This window comes from Leptosomus discolor, chromosome 1 (genome assembly GCF_034619465.1).
Source record: "Leptosomus discolor isolate bLepDis1 chromosome 1, bLepDis1.hap2, whole genome shotgun sequence".
NCBI lineage: Eukaryota > Metazoa > Chordata > Aves > Leptosomiformes > Leptosomidae > Leptosomus > Leptosomus discolor.
The window spans coordinates 204,717,295-204,736,055 of record NC_141391.1 but is presented as its reverse complement, the minus strand read 5'-3'; the positions used below and the strand labels follow the sequence as shown (position 1 = coordinate 204,736,055).

Genomic DNA, 18,761 nt, shown 5'->3' with positions numbered 1-18,761 from the left:
AATACATACAGGGACATTTTAATATTATGGACATTACTACGCAGGGGCCCTAAAAACATAGGTAAAGGGAAGTTTAAGTGTCTAAAGGATGGCAGCTCTTGTAGATATGTAAAAGCTAGCAAAGTTTTTTTATATATATATACTTTTTATATTTTTGTATTTTAATGAACATGGGTTTGAAGAGTTTAAATGGGTGGTGCAAGAAGCATATACAGGAAGCTTCCAGCCCTGAAGGAGGGACAGTGGAGTCGGTGTCCCCAGCCTGTCCCCTCAGACAGGAGGAGTCTGACAGTCGTTCCTCATGGCACTGGCCAGCTCGTTGGGGAAGGAGGGCAGCAAACTGAGAGCACCTCAGCCCAGGCCAGAGCCAGCCTCCCCTTCCAGAGCAAGCGCTGTCAGCGCCGGCCAGGCAGCCATGCTACCTGCAGCCAGACGGTCTGGGGGGGGCTGGCACCCCTCCACATGGTGTCCTGAGAAACCAATAGGCGGAAAAGCCAGCACTCAACGTACCTGGGTGTCCATATCACCTTGATTTGACCTCCAAAGTGCAAGCATTTAATTTTGACTTGCACAGCACTTCTGGTGCCTGCTGGTACCTTGCACCGCTGGTATGGCTGCAGGCTCTCGCAGAGTCAGCCGTGTCCAGTCCACACGGGGAGCAGGGCTGTGTGTTAACCCCAGCTCCAGCTCTTCCACAGGACAGACCAGCCATTTCAAACTGAAGCCCCCACTGAATTCAGTTAAGGGGCTTTTTTCTCTGGACAGGACTTGACCAGGGAGCAGTGCTTGAGTCAGAACCAAAGACAAGCCCCAAGGCAGAAGATCTTATAATATTTCTAAGTTAATTTATATTCATAATGCTTTTACTCTTAAAAGATAAAGTAAGATGGTGTTGTGATTAAGGTGTAGAATACCTAATTTGAGAGGTGCATAAAAGGAAATCAGCGAGTGCTATCTATCAGGAAGATAACTGTAAAAGGATCAAGTCTTCCCCCATCCTAACTATAAGTCTTTCACTGAGAAGAACTACTAGGTTATAAAGAACAAGAATTTCAAAAAAATAAAAATGAAAAAGGAGACATGTTAAACACTACCTAACAAGCTTCATGACATGAGCACAAAAGTCTTGAATTCAATGTCATAAATTCAATACCATCAAAAGATTCAGCTACTGTGTCCTTAGAGACAGTACTGTGTAAGTCAAGCACAATATTAAAAGACACTGAAATCTTTAATGTACATTAAATATTTTAAATTCATAGATCTGATTCACAGAAATATCACAGAGACATCATCAACCATTTTTTTTCCGTTCTGTCACTTTTTATATAAATGTGCCACAGTTTCTGCAATTAAAAGATGGCCCAAACATTTAGAGAAAATGGTTGAGCCAGAAAACTGCCCCTGTGGACATGGTTGCATGCAGTCATTAAGTCTACTCCAATAAACACACATGAATACGCCAAGATTAATACCTGCATATGTTTAAACTACCACTTCGAAAGAGATTAGATTTAAATCATCCCACTTATTCCCAGAGGCAGCATGCAGTGATTATTCCTTACAGGTATTTTCATGGGGAGAGTACCTTGTTCAAAAGTACTGAATGTTGTGGTACTGCTATATATAAACCCCTCTCCTTTTAGTTTCACATTTAGGGCACATAAGCCTTTATTTTCTGTTTAAATGTACTAATCTTCTTAACGGTATAATCAAGCCTCTAATATATAATATTATCAGTTTATATTTAGAAGGAATAACCATCACGTTAGCGGTGATGGACATATCTCTCCATTCATCTGACTGAATTACCCTGGATAAATCCCTTTCCCCAAATCATTTCTGCAGAGGCAGCAAGCAGCTTTATTTTATTTAAAAGCAAATCATACATTTGCAAGATATTTATAGTTAATATGTAAAAATCCTGCTTTAAGTTTGAGAAATGTTTCTTTCTTCCTCCATTTCTCACGGGGAAATGTTCCAGTTTGTAGCTTCTTAAATAACACAGAATTTTTCAGGCTACAAATTCAACGAAAGGTATTCGTACAGTGAACAAGTCACAAAAACTCAAATTATGTTTGCATTCTTCCACAGCTTTGTGTTCTTGGAAAGTAAAAATGAGCCTGAGCCTTTGGGTATATTTAAGTAAGTTTATATTTAAGCATATCACAGGACTTTTTTTTTTTCTTTAAGGAGAACCGGGAGATCTCCCAGTAATTCCTAATTCCTACCCAATATATTGACAGCTTTTTACCACATAAAAGGTCCCCCCACCAATACAAAACCTAAGCCAGATCTAAGCCACAGAAATGTGGTCTTTCTGGGAGATATTAAAGGGAGAATTTCAAACCACTGGGCAGTTAGTCTGTCTTTTGGCATATGATAGGAATTACGTTAGGCCTGCCATGACACAGAGAGTAAGCATAATAAATGGCTGCTAAATATCCAGGATCCTGAAATACATGTTAAGATCTCTGCCACTCCACTCACATGTATTTCTTTGTGGAACCTCTTCTGATTCTGAAGAGCACATTAAATTATTAGCCACCCAACCTGTATAACTATTTATCCCAGCAGCGATCTGATTGCCTGCCACAGAAAAGTTCAAGAAGCAACAAACCAGACAGGTATGTAACAAAGCACATCATGGAATATGGTCTTAAGTGCATAATTAAAGAATTTTTTTATTATTCTTTCATCATACTTAAACGTTTCCAAATTGTTTAAGAGTAATAGAGGGAATGTGATGTGTTATTATCATTCATTCCTGGTTTTCCTCAATGCTAAATACCCATAGAAGGTACCAGCAAGTAAAACCCAAAACTAAAAAGGACACTAAATTCTGGTCTAACTAATTACAAAGGCATCAGTCTTTCTTTATACCAGAGCACAGTGTTCTTGATGTAAAAAAAGCACAAATAAGATGATTCCACTCTAATTCAAATTCACTACAACCACTCTGCATGCTAAACATGATAAACACATGTTAAATTCAGCAGAAGAGATGAGAACTGAACTGGCATGCAGCTGGAACATCATCCAAATCATTTGACGGGGGCATTTTTTTCCTACCGACACATCTGCCTAGCAGTTTTCGTGGAAGTTACTAGGTGGAATCTGTCGATCCAGTTATGCTCTCTGAGCAGTGAGCCCAGCTCTTTGAAAAAGGAAAGAAAAGAGGAATAATCTGGTAAGCTAAATATCTGCCTGCTCCCTCACACGTAGTCATCCCTTCTGCCTCACCTTTCTGCACCTGGATGTTGGGGTCAGCCTTGCCCCAACACAGCACTGCCTCAAGAGGGATGGAAACTGCCGTCCAGATGTTTAACTCGAGAAGTAAATGAGAAAAATTTTCAAGAAAAGAGTAGAGTTAAAGCTTGTCCTGCTGCCCAAAGCTCTTAGCTCATCACTCGTATTACGCAATGCATCAAGGAGCTGTGGGCTTTGCTGGCACTGATCCTCTTTCACAAGGACCACAGTCCTCCTCCTCCCTGGAGTGTTAGGAGCTGGAGCACTCCAAGGTGTTAGACAGAACACACAATTTTTGTTTGTCAATGATTCGACCAGTGTAAAGATTTGAGGTACTACGCTTACTAGTGTTTGTATGAGTTCTGCACCTTGTAAAAAATCTACATGCTCTAGAGAAAATAAGTCAATTAGAAAAAAAAGGTTCCCTGTTTCTGACTGTTTGCATGTAAAGAATACTTGGTAACAGCAAGAAGTGCAGGATTTGTAAGTCTGGAATGAAAGGTTAATAGTTACGGTGCAAGTCACTCAGCAGCATTTCTTAGCAGCTAGTGATGTGCAACTGGAAGAAATATTGTACTGCAATTAATTTTACAATGTGTTTTCTTGAACACAAAATGTTGCAAATAGCAGGAGAATTTGCTCCTAACTGTAGCCTCACTAATTGGGAAAAACTGGGGGAGTTGGACATTGGAGTTTTGGGCAGAGTCCCAGAAGAGTAGCCAGTGTGTAATACACCACCACTGCTGCTCAAAGACAGTTTAGAGTTTAAAAAACCAATTTGTACTAAGAAAACAGCCAGATGCCGTTGCATTGGCTTTCCCTCAGTGATGAATGGTATGAAAGCTCCCTAACATCTGCTACCACTTGATGAAACAAAACTTACATCTCTTTGAGTGAAAAGGTCCACAGATGCTCACTGGAGTAATCCAGGCTGCCTGAGGCTGGGGAGGGACTGCTGCTGCCAGCCCCAACCAAACCCGTACCTTTTCATCTCCGCTGGTTAAGGCAAATACTACAAACATCACAGCTCTTCTGTAACTCCATTATGCTCCATATCTGTGTTAACTATAGGTTGAAGGAAAAGCAGGGCAATGAAGAACATAGTGGATCATTTCCCTGAATGAAATAAACCTGCATCTCTCAAAGGCAATTTCCACATCATAGAATCATAGACTAGTTCAGGTTGGAAGAGACTTTAAAGATCATCTAGTTCCTAGCCCCCACCATGGGCAGGTCTGAGCACTTAATTTCTATTTGAGGTGGACAGCCATGTAAACATTATTTCTTGAAAAAAAAAAAAGATAGTTTTAAAGACATGAAGTCCTACTAGCCTGGTTAAATGAATCGCCGTTCTATAGATGCACTACAAGGTTTTCAAGTTTAGAAGCAGAAACATCCTTTAACTGTAGACATCCAGAAGGAGCCAAGTGACAAATCTCCTCTCAGCCTTTTTTACTGAACACTGAAAAAGGAAAATGTGGTCAATGTATACATCAGAAGCCACACATAACTGCAGGCATCATCACAGAAAACATGAGTTTGTTACCTTGGAAATGTCAGTAATGCTACCGACTACACTTCAGTGCCTTAAAGAGAGAATTATTATTCTGTAATTTATTTTGGGAACAAATGCAAGGAGAGTGGTGAGGGTTACTTGTCTGAATCAGATCTGTTCAGTGGCCGGAAATTAAATGGTCAACTTGTCAGAAGTAGAACTGTTCGATTTTTGGTTCAGTGACCAAAATGAAAAGAAAAAGAAAGAAAAAGAGATCAGCTTGGGTTAACATAAAAGGAGAAGTACTGAGGGGTTTAGCTCAAAAAAAATAAATTAAAATATCAGTTAGGTCAATATGAAAATCTTCAATGAACCCAAAAAAATTAGATAAAGAATTTTGTTCAAGCAGAAAAGTCTCATTTCATTTTCTGATTATGCAGCTATTTTTTTCTTTTTCACAGTCCGTTTCACAATTAAGATACTTTTCCAAAACAAAAATCAAAACTATGTTTTGAAAATAGCAGCAATATATTTCAAATGCTTTATTTCCCCTCATTTTCCATTAAAACATTTACCAAATTCTACCGAAATATGTTAACAGTTTTTATCCTTCACAAAACCAGATTTTAAACGAATTCAGTACAACCATGGCAATCGCAGATGAATCAATCCTAAAGTCTTTGTCTCATGCAAGAATACTATCAACTTGAAAACCTATCTGATGAGGTATCGGTCATTAGCAAATCAAGTATGGTAATTGGAAAGCATAAAAACTTTTGCCAGAGGTTTTTGAACTTAGTACTAGCCAGAATGAGGTTCTGAAGGCTACAGTTTTTTTGGGCCAGAGTCAGAAGAATTGCTCTACAAAAATGTTTAACACTGGAGTTTAGCCAGAGGTCCTTTTCTCCAAACATTCTAGAAACTTTTTTTACAGCATTTTACAGTACTGACTCTTTAATTTTGCTACCAAACTTCCCTACAAACTGCTGCACTGCAAGGCTGGGCAGTGCTTTGTTAAACCAGGATCTTTGCCATGGCCAGTTGTGCTGTTTTGTTTCTCTCTGCAGTTCTTGGTATTGATAATCGTTTCATCCTGCATCCAGATGAATGTGTCTAATTCTGGAAGGAGGATTGTTCTTTTCTAGCAGCGCATTTCCCCTGTGAGATAGGAACACTGGAAGGTTATTGTGGCCTGGAAACCACAGCTTGTTTAGCCAGAAAGATAAATATTATCTATATTTCTTGTTCTTTCCTATCTATTGTATTGTCCTGGGAAGCAGTGGGAAAAGTGGAAGGCAAACGGCAGAGACCCTGCCAAGCCCCATGACGTGATGAACGACTTCTCGCATCCCGGGGCCTGACATGAAGAGAGGCCACAGAGGGTCGTGCTGCTGTTTTCAGATGCTAAAAAGGCTGATCACCTACTTATTGCTTTCATTTCTAGTGAGAGAAGAGCTCCTCCACGCAGGACCCGCACTGGCAGACCCAGCTCTGTCATGAAGTATTCCTCTGCAAGAACACAGGCAACCTACACAGGAAAGCTGATTTTCTGTGTCCTTGCTAACTCATTTATGAATATTCTACCAGACGTGTTGAATGCTGTGACCACAAAGTTCCTATCAGCCACAGAGAGCAGAATATTCCCAGATTTCTCTAAGTCTTCTGCCCAGCGACTGTTGTGTGTTCTCTCGTTTCCCTTTTCCTTCCCTCCTCTCCGCTATGATGTGCACAGCACATGGACAGACCGTCAGCTTTCACTGTCTTCCCATACGTTCCCAGGGACCATCCTACATGTGCAACCCATGGACAACTAACACACAAATCCTCTCAAGCCCAAGCTGGGGCAGGCTGGGAGCTGCCTGCAGATATGATGCAGCAGGATGAGGAGGGGAATACAGCATTTGTTCCCAGATGCATGTCTGTGCATGAAAGGGATCTTGCTTGACGGACTTCTCTGTACAAATTGTGGTTTTTCTTCTTTGCCAGCTTTTGGTCATCTAACTGCACTCTCAAAAATGACATCGGGTGGATGAAAGGGGGAAATGGTGAGGCCCCTTAAGCTGTGTGATTTTCACTGGCTGGACCACTCTGTACAGTCACATAATGACCATTTGCTGGAGGGGGATAAAGAATGGGGTGCCAGTGTCCAGCTACCCGTGGCAGCAAGGAATGATGAACGGTAGGAGACACAGCCACAGCCAGAGCTGAGGTTGGGAGGCAGACTTTCTTCTTGTCTTTCAGCTCTGTCAGGTTGTATCCATTTATTTACAAAACTATCCTTCAGGCAGACATGAGGAGGAATAAATGACACTGGCTAATCTGAGGCAATCATAATTCTGCTAAATGTGGTGTAAGAGCTCTTATCATTTTGTCTCAGTCTGGTTTATAACTTGATCCCCTCAGTTGGTTGTGTACAGCCCTGCTTCCTGTGGGAAACAAGCAGCCACAGGTATGCGTACGTGTGAGTAGATGCCATTCAGGGAAACATATACAGGTCTTCAGCCCCATCTCTGGTGATTAATCTGATCACTCTGTTGAAGAAGAGCAAGGCGCACTGCCAGATTCCCCTATGCTGTATCTTGCAAAACCAAATAAAGAAGAACCAGCAACCACCCCGCACATCTGCGTGCCCTAAGGCTTCTGCGTCTGGGAGACACAGCAATAGTTTTAAATGGCTTCACAAGTATTTCCAACACCTCGTGAACCCCTACACCCAGAAGGCTGGGCTTATTAATAAGACTCATCTACCAAACCTGAATCAAATTTTACTCCAGGCTTCTCATCCAAATACTCTGAACTGTCCCCTGGAGCTGTTCCCTCCTCTGAATAGGCAGAGAGGAGGAGGGGAGGAGGGGACAGGGCTGGAGGCATGCAGGGCCCTGCTGGCATCCAGCCCTTCAGCAAGGTGGGGACAGGCTGTCCCCCAGGTTGGCACACCACCTGCCTCTCAGGGAGTGAGGCAAGGCATCCCCCCCAGACAAGGTCTGTGGGGAGCACTGGTCCCACTGCGGGGCTGGATACACCCCGTGGTGTTTGTCACCCTGTGACACAGGAAACTGGGGCATCACTTGGGCACAGCACAGAAGCACTTTTGCCATTCGGAGAGAAACCTGCAACACACACAATTTTAGGAAGAAAGTCAGTGTAGAAGTCTGAAATAAGGGTTTTTTAAAAAAAGCTGAGGGTAGTGTAGGATAAATCTTGCACCTGAAGGGAGATGGATTTGTCACCTGCTGTCACTCTGGGCTCTTGCAGGTTGAACTTCGACAGATACGGGCTGGGAAAGTGCCATTGATTTCACCTCCTGAGGAAATGCTTGTGAAAATCTCACAACCAATATTAATATCAAAGTGCCTAGAGAGGAGCAGGGAACAGCAGCCTCTGTTTTCTTCCCAGGATGAAAAAAATACAGCAAGAAGGACCTTACAAAGACTGTGAAAAACAGCCTCCACTTTGCAATGAAAGCCTTTGGAAAACTGTCTGAACTCCTCACCTCCTCCCCTGCAACTTTGACAGGTCACTCGCGTCCAGTCCCCCAGACACGTCCTGCTTTCTAGACTGAGATGTTCACGTAAAGGGCATTGCCTACAACAGGTCATGAGGAAACACTAGAAGGTAGAAATCAGAGATGTCCTGATTCCCCGGGAAGACCAAGGATCCCACAGGGGTGGAGGGAGAGGACCCTTGTGGAGATTGCTACTGGCATGCAAAAACCACATACACCAACCAGTCTCCCCAGACAGAAAGCCATGCTGACAGCAGAAGGACGAGGGTGAACAGCCAACGACTACACCAAAGGGAGTCTGGAGTGACAGAGGTGATGCTGCGGTTGGTGAGATGAAGAACAAGCCCATGGGTGTCTCTGCCTGAAGCTAAGCTGAACCCAGCTGCCCAGAAAACTCTGTGGTACCAGGAGGTGTCAGCTGCTCCAAACAGTTGCAGGAGACGAAGGCAGGGAGCCTGTGGCCTTGTGCCCAGCCATTGGGTGCTATCTCCAGCCCCAGAAGGACAGAGTAATGCCTGGTCCTGGACTGTAGAATAAACAGGCAAAAACCTTAATGCCCCTCGCACACCCCGGTTCTCCCTCTCCAAGCAGGACGTACGCCTCTCTGACGTTGCCTTATTTAAGGCAAACGCTTAGTGAGAGATACAGTAAACCAAAACAAAGTCTTCAAAACAACCCACCTCCGTGACCCTGCTCTTCCCTCTAGGAAAACAGTAAAAAATGTCACCTGTGGGAGGCATCTGAGTAAGGGGGAGGGCCTGGGAGAAGGTCCCACAGGCATGGACCAGGGGGATCTCTGCCTCCGTGACGTCACCGTCCATTGGCACAGCCCAGCCCGCGCTGTGCAAACTGTGTGACACATACTATGACTTTTTTTTTCCAGGACTGACCTGAGGGGAGGGGGAATAGAGGAAGACTGCCCGCTTGACAAGAAGGCATCGTCTAACAAACTGGGAAGGTCTTTTCCACAAGCAGTCTGTTAAAAGTTGCAGTGTCAGAGTCTGTCCTATGTTTATCCCGGAGGCTAGTCACAACTGGGGGAAAAATAAAGTGGGAATTACACAAATATTCCAGACACACATTTGCACTCTGTGCACCTTTCATGCCCGATGAAAAGGCAGGAAATGTTAACACAAAGAAAGGAAGCATGTTAAAAAGACTGAACCTTTCATCAGAGACTATTGAAATTCTCATAACAAGGGCCGGTATGAAAGATTGCTTATTCTCAGAGGTAAGACAGTGCTGTTTCCTTCCCTCTCCATGCAGCAAACACTCATGACAAACCTAAACCACAGCTGTAGGGCATGAGATACACAACGCAAATGAAGGTTACATCTGAATCCATCCAGTTGTATCACCACAACTGTTACCAGATTGAAAATCGTACTTCAACCAGTCAATACGCAAATACCGTAGTATTGTACCATAATAAAATGCCACAGTACTTCAACAGCAGTGGCCTTCAAAAATCCAGATCAAGGGAACAACAAGGAAAATGAGAAATGCCACTGGTCTGACAGTCTTGCTCTGTTTACCTAATGAACCAACATGGGTTTGGTGGAATAATCAATGCGGGAAACATTGAAGAAACGTACTACATGCCACCACCGCACTGTAACCTACTTACAAATTGTTTACTGGTCACTTTAGGTCTTAAAGAACAAGGTTTATGTCTTGTTTTATATATATATGAAATTAAAGCTATTAGTTATTTGTAAGAATAAAATATTTTTTTTTCAATTCCTACTTAAAGCTGTTAGTATGGACAGATTTTAGCAATGAATTCCACAGATAAATTATACATGCTAAAAAACATCTCCTTTAAGGTCAGAAAGTAGAAAATATGTGCCATATTCCCACCGAAACAGTATTTTTGCACCCTTTCACCATTTATAGGCTTCTTTTCTTCCTTGACTTCAGTGCTGGGTGACGTGCTATGGGAAAGGTCTGTGCACACACGCCAGCTCTCACACCAAGCTCTGGGCCTTGGATGGTGAGCTCACTGAGGCAGAGATCATTTTTTTAATGTATACAGACAAGCCCAGCACAGTCTGCCCTACACAGACCCGTAATACCAACAATACTGTTTCTGTCCTACAGTCAGATGTCACCTGACAAATGTGGGTCAGGCCACCACGCCGTGCTGACTTTGATTTCTGTTATTTGGGGCAGTCAAGTCTCCTTTGCAGGGGGGGAGCAGCCCCCTGATGGGGGAAGAAAGGATTTAACCAGCGATTACATCTCTTCTGCAAATTTGCAAGAAAGGCTCATTTAGGCCTTTGTGGACCTTCTACTTCCTTTCTTCAATCCCATGCCTGACCACATCTTTGGCTGAGCCATCTGCTGACCACTGATTTGGTCCACAAATTAGAGCGATGACAGCTGAACCTGTTAAAATTTAGCATCTTCCCTAGTGAAATATGGTTTGTAAGAAGCTGTCAGTTGTGACCTTGCCTACCTTTTCCTTTTAAGGTTGGCATCCTTCATCAGTTTCTGGCCAAAACAGGTTATAAGCACAACTTTTTAAAATTTGCAAAGAGACACGCCACATGAACTCTGGGGCCAGACAGGAGCTTCAGAAATATAGACAATCCATTGTCCAACATCAAGATTCAGAAAGACATATTTGCTCAAAGATGCACTAAGTAAGGCTCAGATCTGGCAAATTCAAACAGACCATCTAAAGAACAGGCCACAGCATTCAGAAATCAGTCTTGCTTTTACCAAGTTCAGTTTATGCAAGAAAATCCTAAATAGAGCAGAGCACAGTTGGGGTGCGCTCTGGGGCCTTTGGTGGATAAGGATATTTTTAGTAAATGCTGACCCCAGATGAAACTTTTATGTGCTAAAAAACCCTTATGCGGCTGCAAAGTATGGCTAGGGACCTCAGAGGAAAGAAAACACTTGAAGACCAAGGGTCTTCTCCATTCTTAATAACTCCCTCTCCATTGCTACCTATTGCCAGTCTCATATTTTTAATTTAAGTGTCTCTTAAGAGTTATAGAATAATCCCTGGAGATAACTAGACTCCCATGAGCAAAAATGTCTACACACCTCTTTAATTTAAAACAAAAAATGACAGAAGTCTCCATTCTTACAAAGATCAGAGGAGGGTGTCAGCGAATGAGATGAAAGTTTTTGAGGGAATACCCTGCAAAAGACTCAAGAAGCTCACCTGCTTCTTAGGCTGATGCTGGAAAACATGGACCTGCTCTTCTGTTACCAATGCACATCACTAACATCACCTCCTGTGCACTCTTTACTTCTACTGCCTCCCAGAAAGCTTTCTACACTTCAGCATAACTCATAAACTCTCCATAACTTTCTGCAATTCGGGTATAATCCTGTTTATACCTCAAGCAGCATCACTACTTACTCTCCAGTTATTTTCTCTCTTCCGCTCCCTCATTTTGAACTCCAACATCTTTTTAATTTTTAATAATCTAAACAATAAGAATTCACAATGAAAATGCCCACCAGATCAAGTGAGTACCAGAAGTATAAGTAACCCTATTGAAAACAGATACTAAGTCACAATCTGTATTTCTTAAATACAGCGGTTAATAACAAACGTGGAACTGGCCAGACTTTAAACAACTTTTTATCAGTGCTGAAAGAGTGCACAACTACTACTTAAAATAGTTGAAAACTTTTTTTTGCAACCTATCAAAGCAGTGGTTCCAGACAATATACAGTATATCTAAGAATAGTAACAGTCATTGATGGAAACTGATAACATTTGGGGACTGAAGGTTAATCCGTTCAGGAAAAAAAAAAGGAACAATGGAGAGTGAAATAGAAACTCAAGTCTCATTGAAGAAAACTATTTTAAGGGCAGAATGATGAGTTTTAACATCAATCATGGGAAAACAGTTCGAAGTTGTTCCTGAAAGATCTAAATTTGAAGTCTTGGGAAAATGGCACTTTGTTTGCAGCAAAAAAAAAATTTAAGGGGTAAGAAAAACTAAGGTGTAAAGGTAATCCGTTTGTATTCTTTAAACACAGCAAATCTGACGGTTCATTTTTTAGTTTCTGTGATTAAAGGCAGTGAAGATTCAATGTTCAGTCAAGTTGATCCTTTTTTTAAATGCATTTCCAATGGGCTTATCTGTCTGTAAATCATGGTACATGCTCTTAGCACTGAAGGCGCATCAACTTGGATAATCAAAATTGACTGCAGTTTGGAAATAAACCCAAAAGAATTTGTATACCCACAACTGTTGTTGTGGTTTTTTCCTGAAGAAATTATATTCTGCTCTGTAGATTACAGCAGAAAGCCCAGGAGAAAAACAAAACAGCATCATTGCTATCTACCAGCAAAGCTGCGAGCAAGCCAAATGGGCCCTGACGCAGCTCTCCAAACACACAGCCACCACTTGGCTGGAAGGAAGCTGAGCAGGTGCCTACTTTAAACCAGCGCACACTCCGTCAGTTTGCGTTTGAGCAAGTGCTTAAGTGCTTCACCAGCTCAAGGACTTAATTAAATTCGAAATAAGCTAATTCGAGGAATAAAAGTCTGCCAAAGGTAATAAAATTGTTTACCAATTTATAGTCAGTCCTGTATATAAAACAGCATATTTATATGCAGCGTAGGTCTAATCCTTTTCAATCAGTGAATGCATTTTTAAATATTTACTGATTGCAGGAATAGGGCCAAATCTGGAGTATTTTTAAGGGTTAGAGGAGAAGTGTTAAATCTCAAAGTATCTGATTTGACTATGCAAAGTAGGGAATATTATTGCCCGCATTTTACTTATGAAATTCAGAGACACAGGGAAACAAAGTGCCAGACTCTGTGTCAGAGAAGCCACTTGCAGAAGCTCCTGTGCTCACCTAGTTCCCAGGCAAGTGTCTTTTGCACCAGATATCATTCCTCTCCTGGGGTGCAGGGCAGCGCAAGGGACAGTTGGGCAAATGAATGAGAGCCAGTGTCACAGCTCCACTGGCTGCAGAGTATGTAAACAAATTAACAGAAAGTCATTGGCTGACTTTTTTTTAATCAGAATTTTTCTCTTGCCCAGTCCTTGGCATATGATTTCATCCAATTCACCTCTCTTTGAACTTGACGCTCCTGGATGCTGCTGCCACCTGTCCCTGTTGAATGGAGGGCCAGTAAGAGTAAAACGTGGTCTCAGTGGAACTCAAAAAGTGTATTTTAATATGCTCTCCGAGCAGGTGAATTTGCATTGTACGAATGTACATCTCCCATTTTCTTGTGCTTCTGTATTGCACCTCAAAACTCCGCTTCTGTGTCCCCACAAGACCACCTTTAAAGTTTGATTTTTTTAAATTATACATGCTCAACCAGTGCCGGCTGGCATTTTTCAGTAACGTTAAACTGCACTATATAAAAGCCCAGATTGCTTCAAATTATTTCTTCAGATTGTATTCTTTGGGGTTTTTTTCTTGTACTGTATTTAACATTGATAATTGTTATATTTAAAAATACTCAAATGAGATCTTTCAAAATATCTAACTGAGTGAGTAAGCTTAGCTCAAGGATACATCTGCTGCGCCGTGCGTAGCAAACAGGCAGCGCTTCGTGCCTTGTTTCGGCACAGGTGTGTGTTTAATCAGCGCACAAAATTGAAAAAAAAATTACCGTTGCAAGCTAGAGATAAGGCAGGGGGCTGGCTCACCCCCGGCTCTACCTGCGCCTTGGACTGTGTAAACAAACTCGTTTTCAAGTTCACTCTGTGGACTTTCTTCTGTGTTCGTAAGAATTAGTACGATCCTTTGCATGCGTCCGATTTGTTTATCCTTTCTGGATCGAGCGGCTTTCAGAGACACTCTGAGCGGCTCCGGCTGCAGCCCCCGGGGCAGATGTTGGCCGCTGGCCGCGGCGGCGCAGAGGGCAGCGCGGCGCCGGCACCGCCCGCCCGCAGCCGGAGACGCGCAACCACGGCGCAAATTCCAGCCGGGCAGCGGGACGGATCGAGCCACCGCGGAGGGCGCAGCAGCCAGCAGCTGCCCGAGGCCGGGCACCACGCACCTCGGCGGGACCGGCCGCGGGGAGGGGCGCAGGGCGGCTGGGCAGCGCGCAGCGGCAGCGCGGGGGCGCGCAGGGCCGGGGCAGCGGCGCGCAGCCGGGGCGCAGGGGCAGCAGCGGCTCCGCAGAATCTCCGGGCGTCCCGTGAGAGCGGGTAGGTAAAAAAAACCAAACCCGAGGCACAGCGGTATATTCAAAGCCGCCGCGTTTTGCTCTGTCAGAGGCAGAACAGCAACGGAAAATCCACCCTTGGATACCTGGAAGGTCTGGCGAGCAGCCGGGGCGTTTCTGTGCAGGCTGACGTTTTAAAATTCAAAATCTCTTTTAAAAGGGCGAGAGGCAGAAGAGCATCCCCGGAGAAACACACGCATCCCTGCTCCTCACCCCGCAGGGCCGAGGCAGCCGGGCAGCCCTGCCCGCAGCCCTGCCCGCCAGACCCCCCTCCCCAGACCAGCAGCGGGGCTTAAACACCCTCTGCACGCTGGAAAACACGGCGGCAGCCAGGAAAGGGGGTGATTCTGTTATTTACGTGTCTAACCGTATTTTTAAAAATCCAGCATCTAAAATTGTGCAAGATGGAAACTCCAGCTTCTTGTTTATCGCTGCACATTTGTGGTTCAGCAGGTTGAATGCAATTTGACTGATTTGAGCGTTTATTGTGGGCTGGAAGACACAAAGCTCTAAGGAAAATAAATTAATCTGGTGAAGTCGTATAATTTACAGATGTGGATTGTTAAAAAGGACACCAATATCTTCAAAACAAAAGTTTCTTATGAATTCGGTAAAACTATATTTTTAATGGTTACACACAGTCAAAAACTTCAGGACCCCTCAGATCGCATGAAGATGAATATTTTTCTATCTTTATGGGAAAAAAAAAATGAATTAGAGTCTTCACATAAATCAATGATCCAATGATTTACCTAAAACTTAAATTCTGAGCCGAAATATATCAGTCAGAAGTCTAACTCCTCCTTTAGCCAGGGACCATTACATAGTATCTGTTTCTGAGCAAGGTGTTTTAAATAAATATTTATTGTTATTTTTTCTGACTTCTTATTGCTCACTGCAGCACTAGGTATCACTACGTAGCATTGCAAAACCTCAAGCAGACACAAAGGGAGAGGAAGGATCAGTGAATATACCTTTAAGTGGCCTTCCACGGTTGTGAATTAAAAAATGTTGCCCACATGGAAGTTTTCTATACAGAGAAACGGTGGTAAGGCTGTCGAACAACACGGTTGCTGGTTTACAGGGGCACCCTGCAGCCGAAAGCAGTTTTTCACAGCAGCGTACCTGCCTGCCGAGGCCGCGGTCAGCCCTGGGCTGTGCCCCTCACCCGGTACACCACGAAAGCAAAGACCCTGCCGGCGTGAACAACTTTGCCTATTTAATTCTCCTCAGCCTGGGCGCTCACAAAAAGCGGGTTTCTTCATGAATTCTGGGCACGACCTCCCATCTTCGGAGCCACCTGTCAGCGCCTGACCCACCGCTTTGGCCCGTGGCTCCTGCATCCCCCGCACGGGGAGCAACAGGCTGCCTGCCCCGGCCCCGGCCGGCTCCGCGGTCCTTGCGAGGACGCGTCGCGGTGACCCGCGAGTGGCAGCCGCCAGCTGCGGCACCGCACGGCCGCCCCGGCAAGGGGGATGCGCTCGGTGCGAGCCGGGTCCGACAGCCGCTGAAGTGGGAAAGGGCCGGACTTCCAGCAGCTCGGGAGGTTCTGGATCCGGCCCCGGGCCGGTTAAGGAGCGGGGACTCGGAATTCCCTCTGGCTCCGGGCTGCACCCCGCGGGAGCCGCGCCGGGGCAAGGCGAAGCGGCGCTGCGAGGCAGGAGGCGGTCCGTGCGCTCGGGGCAGGTGAAGCCGGTCCCGCACGGCCGGGGAGCCGCGGGGAGCCCTTCGCCGAGCCGGCTGACCCGGGACATGGCACACGGCCGCGCGTTTCCCTGGCCAGGGCACCCGCTCGCCCGCACACACACACCCCACCCCACCCCCCCCCCTCCCGCTCCCCTTTCCTCCCGGTTCCCTACGCGGCGGCGGGGTCGGGGTTCCGCTCCGCGGGGCCGGACCCCCCTTTCCCCCCCCACCCGCCCCGGGGCCGCCCGCCGCCGAGGGACGCGCAGCGCCGAGCACGGCGGGCGCCTCCACCTACCGTGGTACTCCTGGCCGGGCACGTAGGCGGCGGGGCTGCCCGCGATGTGGAGGGCGATGAGCACCTCGCCCTGCTCGCCGTCGCCCTCCAGCTCGCCGTGGTGGGTGCAGAGGAAGAAGAAGGGCGAGAAGCGGGCGCGGGGGGCGGCCGCCCGGCCCGCCGCCAGCAGGGCACCCAGGGCAGCCAGCAGGCAGGGCCAGCCCCCGGGGACGCCCCGCCGCCGCTCCATGCTGCTGCCGCCGGCGCCGCTGGGGCATCCAGGGCACGGCGGGGCCGCCGCGCCGCTCCGCTCTGCACGGGACCGGGCGGGACGGGACGGGGCGGGCGCTGCCCCCCGCCGCGGCCCGCGGGAGTTCGTGGGGAGGCGGGCGCGGGGCGCGGAGCGGAGCGCGGCGCGGGCAGGGGCGGCCCCTCCGCGCCCGCCGAAGGCTGCGACGTCCCCGCCTGCCGCTGCCGGGGTGCGGGGCACGGAGCTGGGAGTGCGAGGGCTGGGAATAATTTATTTCCCCCGGTGTCGGGGTGGGAGGGAGGGGAAGGTCCCTCCCCTCCTCCCCCTCCTCCTCCTCCTCCGCCTCCTCCGCCGCCGCCGCCCGCTCCTCCCGCTCCTCGGTGTGCGGTGCTGCCGCTGCGGGGATGCGGGCTGCGAGCTGGGCTTCGCTGCCCGCCCTTTGTCTGCCTCCGGGTCCCTGTCCCTGCCTTGTCCCTGTCCCTGTCCCTGCCCCTGCCTCTGCCCCTGCTCCTGCCTCTGCGTCACCGCCCGGGTTTCTGCCTCAGTCTCTGCTCCTGAGTCCCAGCCCCTGCAGCGCCACTGCCCCTGCCCCTGCCACTGCCCCGGACCCTGTCGCTGCCCCTGGTCCCCGCCCCGACACCCTGCCCCTACTCCCTCCTTGCTCCCGTGTCCCTGTTCCCCGGCCCCAACCCTTGCATCTCTGCTTCTGTCCTTCTACCCATCATTTTGCCCCATCCCTCTCTCCCTCAGCTCCAGGCCCCGTCCTTTTGCCCTGTCCGTCTGTCCTTGTCCCTCTGTCCCAGACCCTGTGCACCTGCCCCAGCCCCTGTCCTTTTGCCCCTGCCCCTTTTCCCCTGTCCCTGCTCCAGCCACTGCCTTGCCTCTGCTCTCGTTTACCTGCACCCACTGCTGAGGAAAAGTGAGGTTTTTACTTAAACCTTCTCCACTGCCATCTTCAAAATTATACATATACACAAACACCCCGAGAGGTGCATTCTGCAGCTTGGGGAGGTCAGTGTGTGAGTCCCTGAGGAGGGCAGGTTTCTGGGAGGGGGCTTCAGCTCCCTGAGAATATGTGCCCAGGCCCTTTGTCTCAAGAAGAGGAGCAAATGCAGTGGGGATTGCAAGGGGAACGAGCAGCTGAACATAAAACATTGGCAAGTAGAATAATTCATAAAACCATACATTTTTAACAAAACAGGGCTGGCAGAAGGACCACAGCATCAGGAGATGGGAGCGAATCTACTGGAGTTTAAAGCATCCACCACGCTGCTGCTGGATCCCGACCAATGCCCACAGACAACCCAGGGGAGCGGTAGTGACATGATGTAATCAGAAAGGAGAGCCTACCTGCCAGCATTTTTGAAGTGTAAAACTGGCACGGTCCAGGGGCTCCCTCCTGGATTGGTTTCAGTGCCAGAGGGAAAGGTTCCCTCCACGGAGGTGCGAGCCACATGGACGGCACCACGCAGCTGCCCTACGTCCGTGCAGGCTGCTTTGCTGGCCCACCTCCCACCCAGCTGATGGAGAGGCCATGCATGGTGGCCCAGGGGACATCCTTGCCATCTGCCTAACCTGCCTTTTCCACTGGCGCTACACCCAGCCTGACTTCACCGCCACCAGTAAAACTTTGCGGCAGTTTCCTGTCTTACTGGGTTGTGCCTCGCTAGGGACAGAGTGAGGCCATGTCTCTCATTGGTTTGGATGGAGAATAGCACTGCGGCACGATCCTGCTGTAAAGGCGAAATGGACTAGTAGTGCGCAGTGCAGGGGACGGGGCAGCTCCCACCGCCACTCCGGTTGGCGGGCATCCCTGGCCACTGCTGTGGAAACTCAGCTCTGCAGTGGCAGCCGAGGAGTCAGTCTGGCTCCAAGGCTTCCTTTTTAGCTGGGTTATTTATTTTTCAGCTTTGGGTGTTTGTTTGTTTTGTGTTTTTTTTTTTTTTTTAACATCTGTGCCTCCTCCATAAATTTGAATGCTTGTAAAATAATACAATTTCCTCACGCCAAAATCTCATGCAGGCAAAAGCTGTGCAGGCTCGCTGGCAAAATCACTGCCAATGGGACGTGTTCTCCCTCGTGCTCTCCTGCTTTCCTCCATCAAGATCTCGCCAGCGAGGCTGGGCCATGCCAGAGGGGCTT

The 18,761-nt window shown here is 47.0% G+C and overlaps 1 protein-coding gene across 2 annotated transcripts in view; it reads right to left on the bottom strand.

Moving 5' to 3' along the window:
* The window catches only part of RELN (reelin), a 297,464-nt gene extending 280,845 nt beyond the window's left edge, over window positions 1–16,619 (bottom strand). For both annotated transcript variants that reach the window (XM_086474260.1, XM_086474253.1), the window contains exon 1: window positions 16,391–16,619. In XM_086474260.1, the coding sequence (XP_086330386.1) occupies window positions 16,391–16,619 (229 nt within the window). The remainder of the gene's footprint in view (window positions 1–16,390) is intronic.
* Window positions 16,620–18,761: the final 2,142 nt, after the last annotated feature.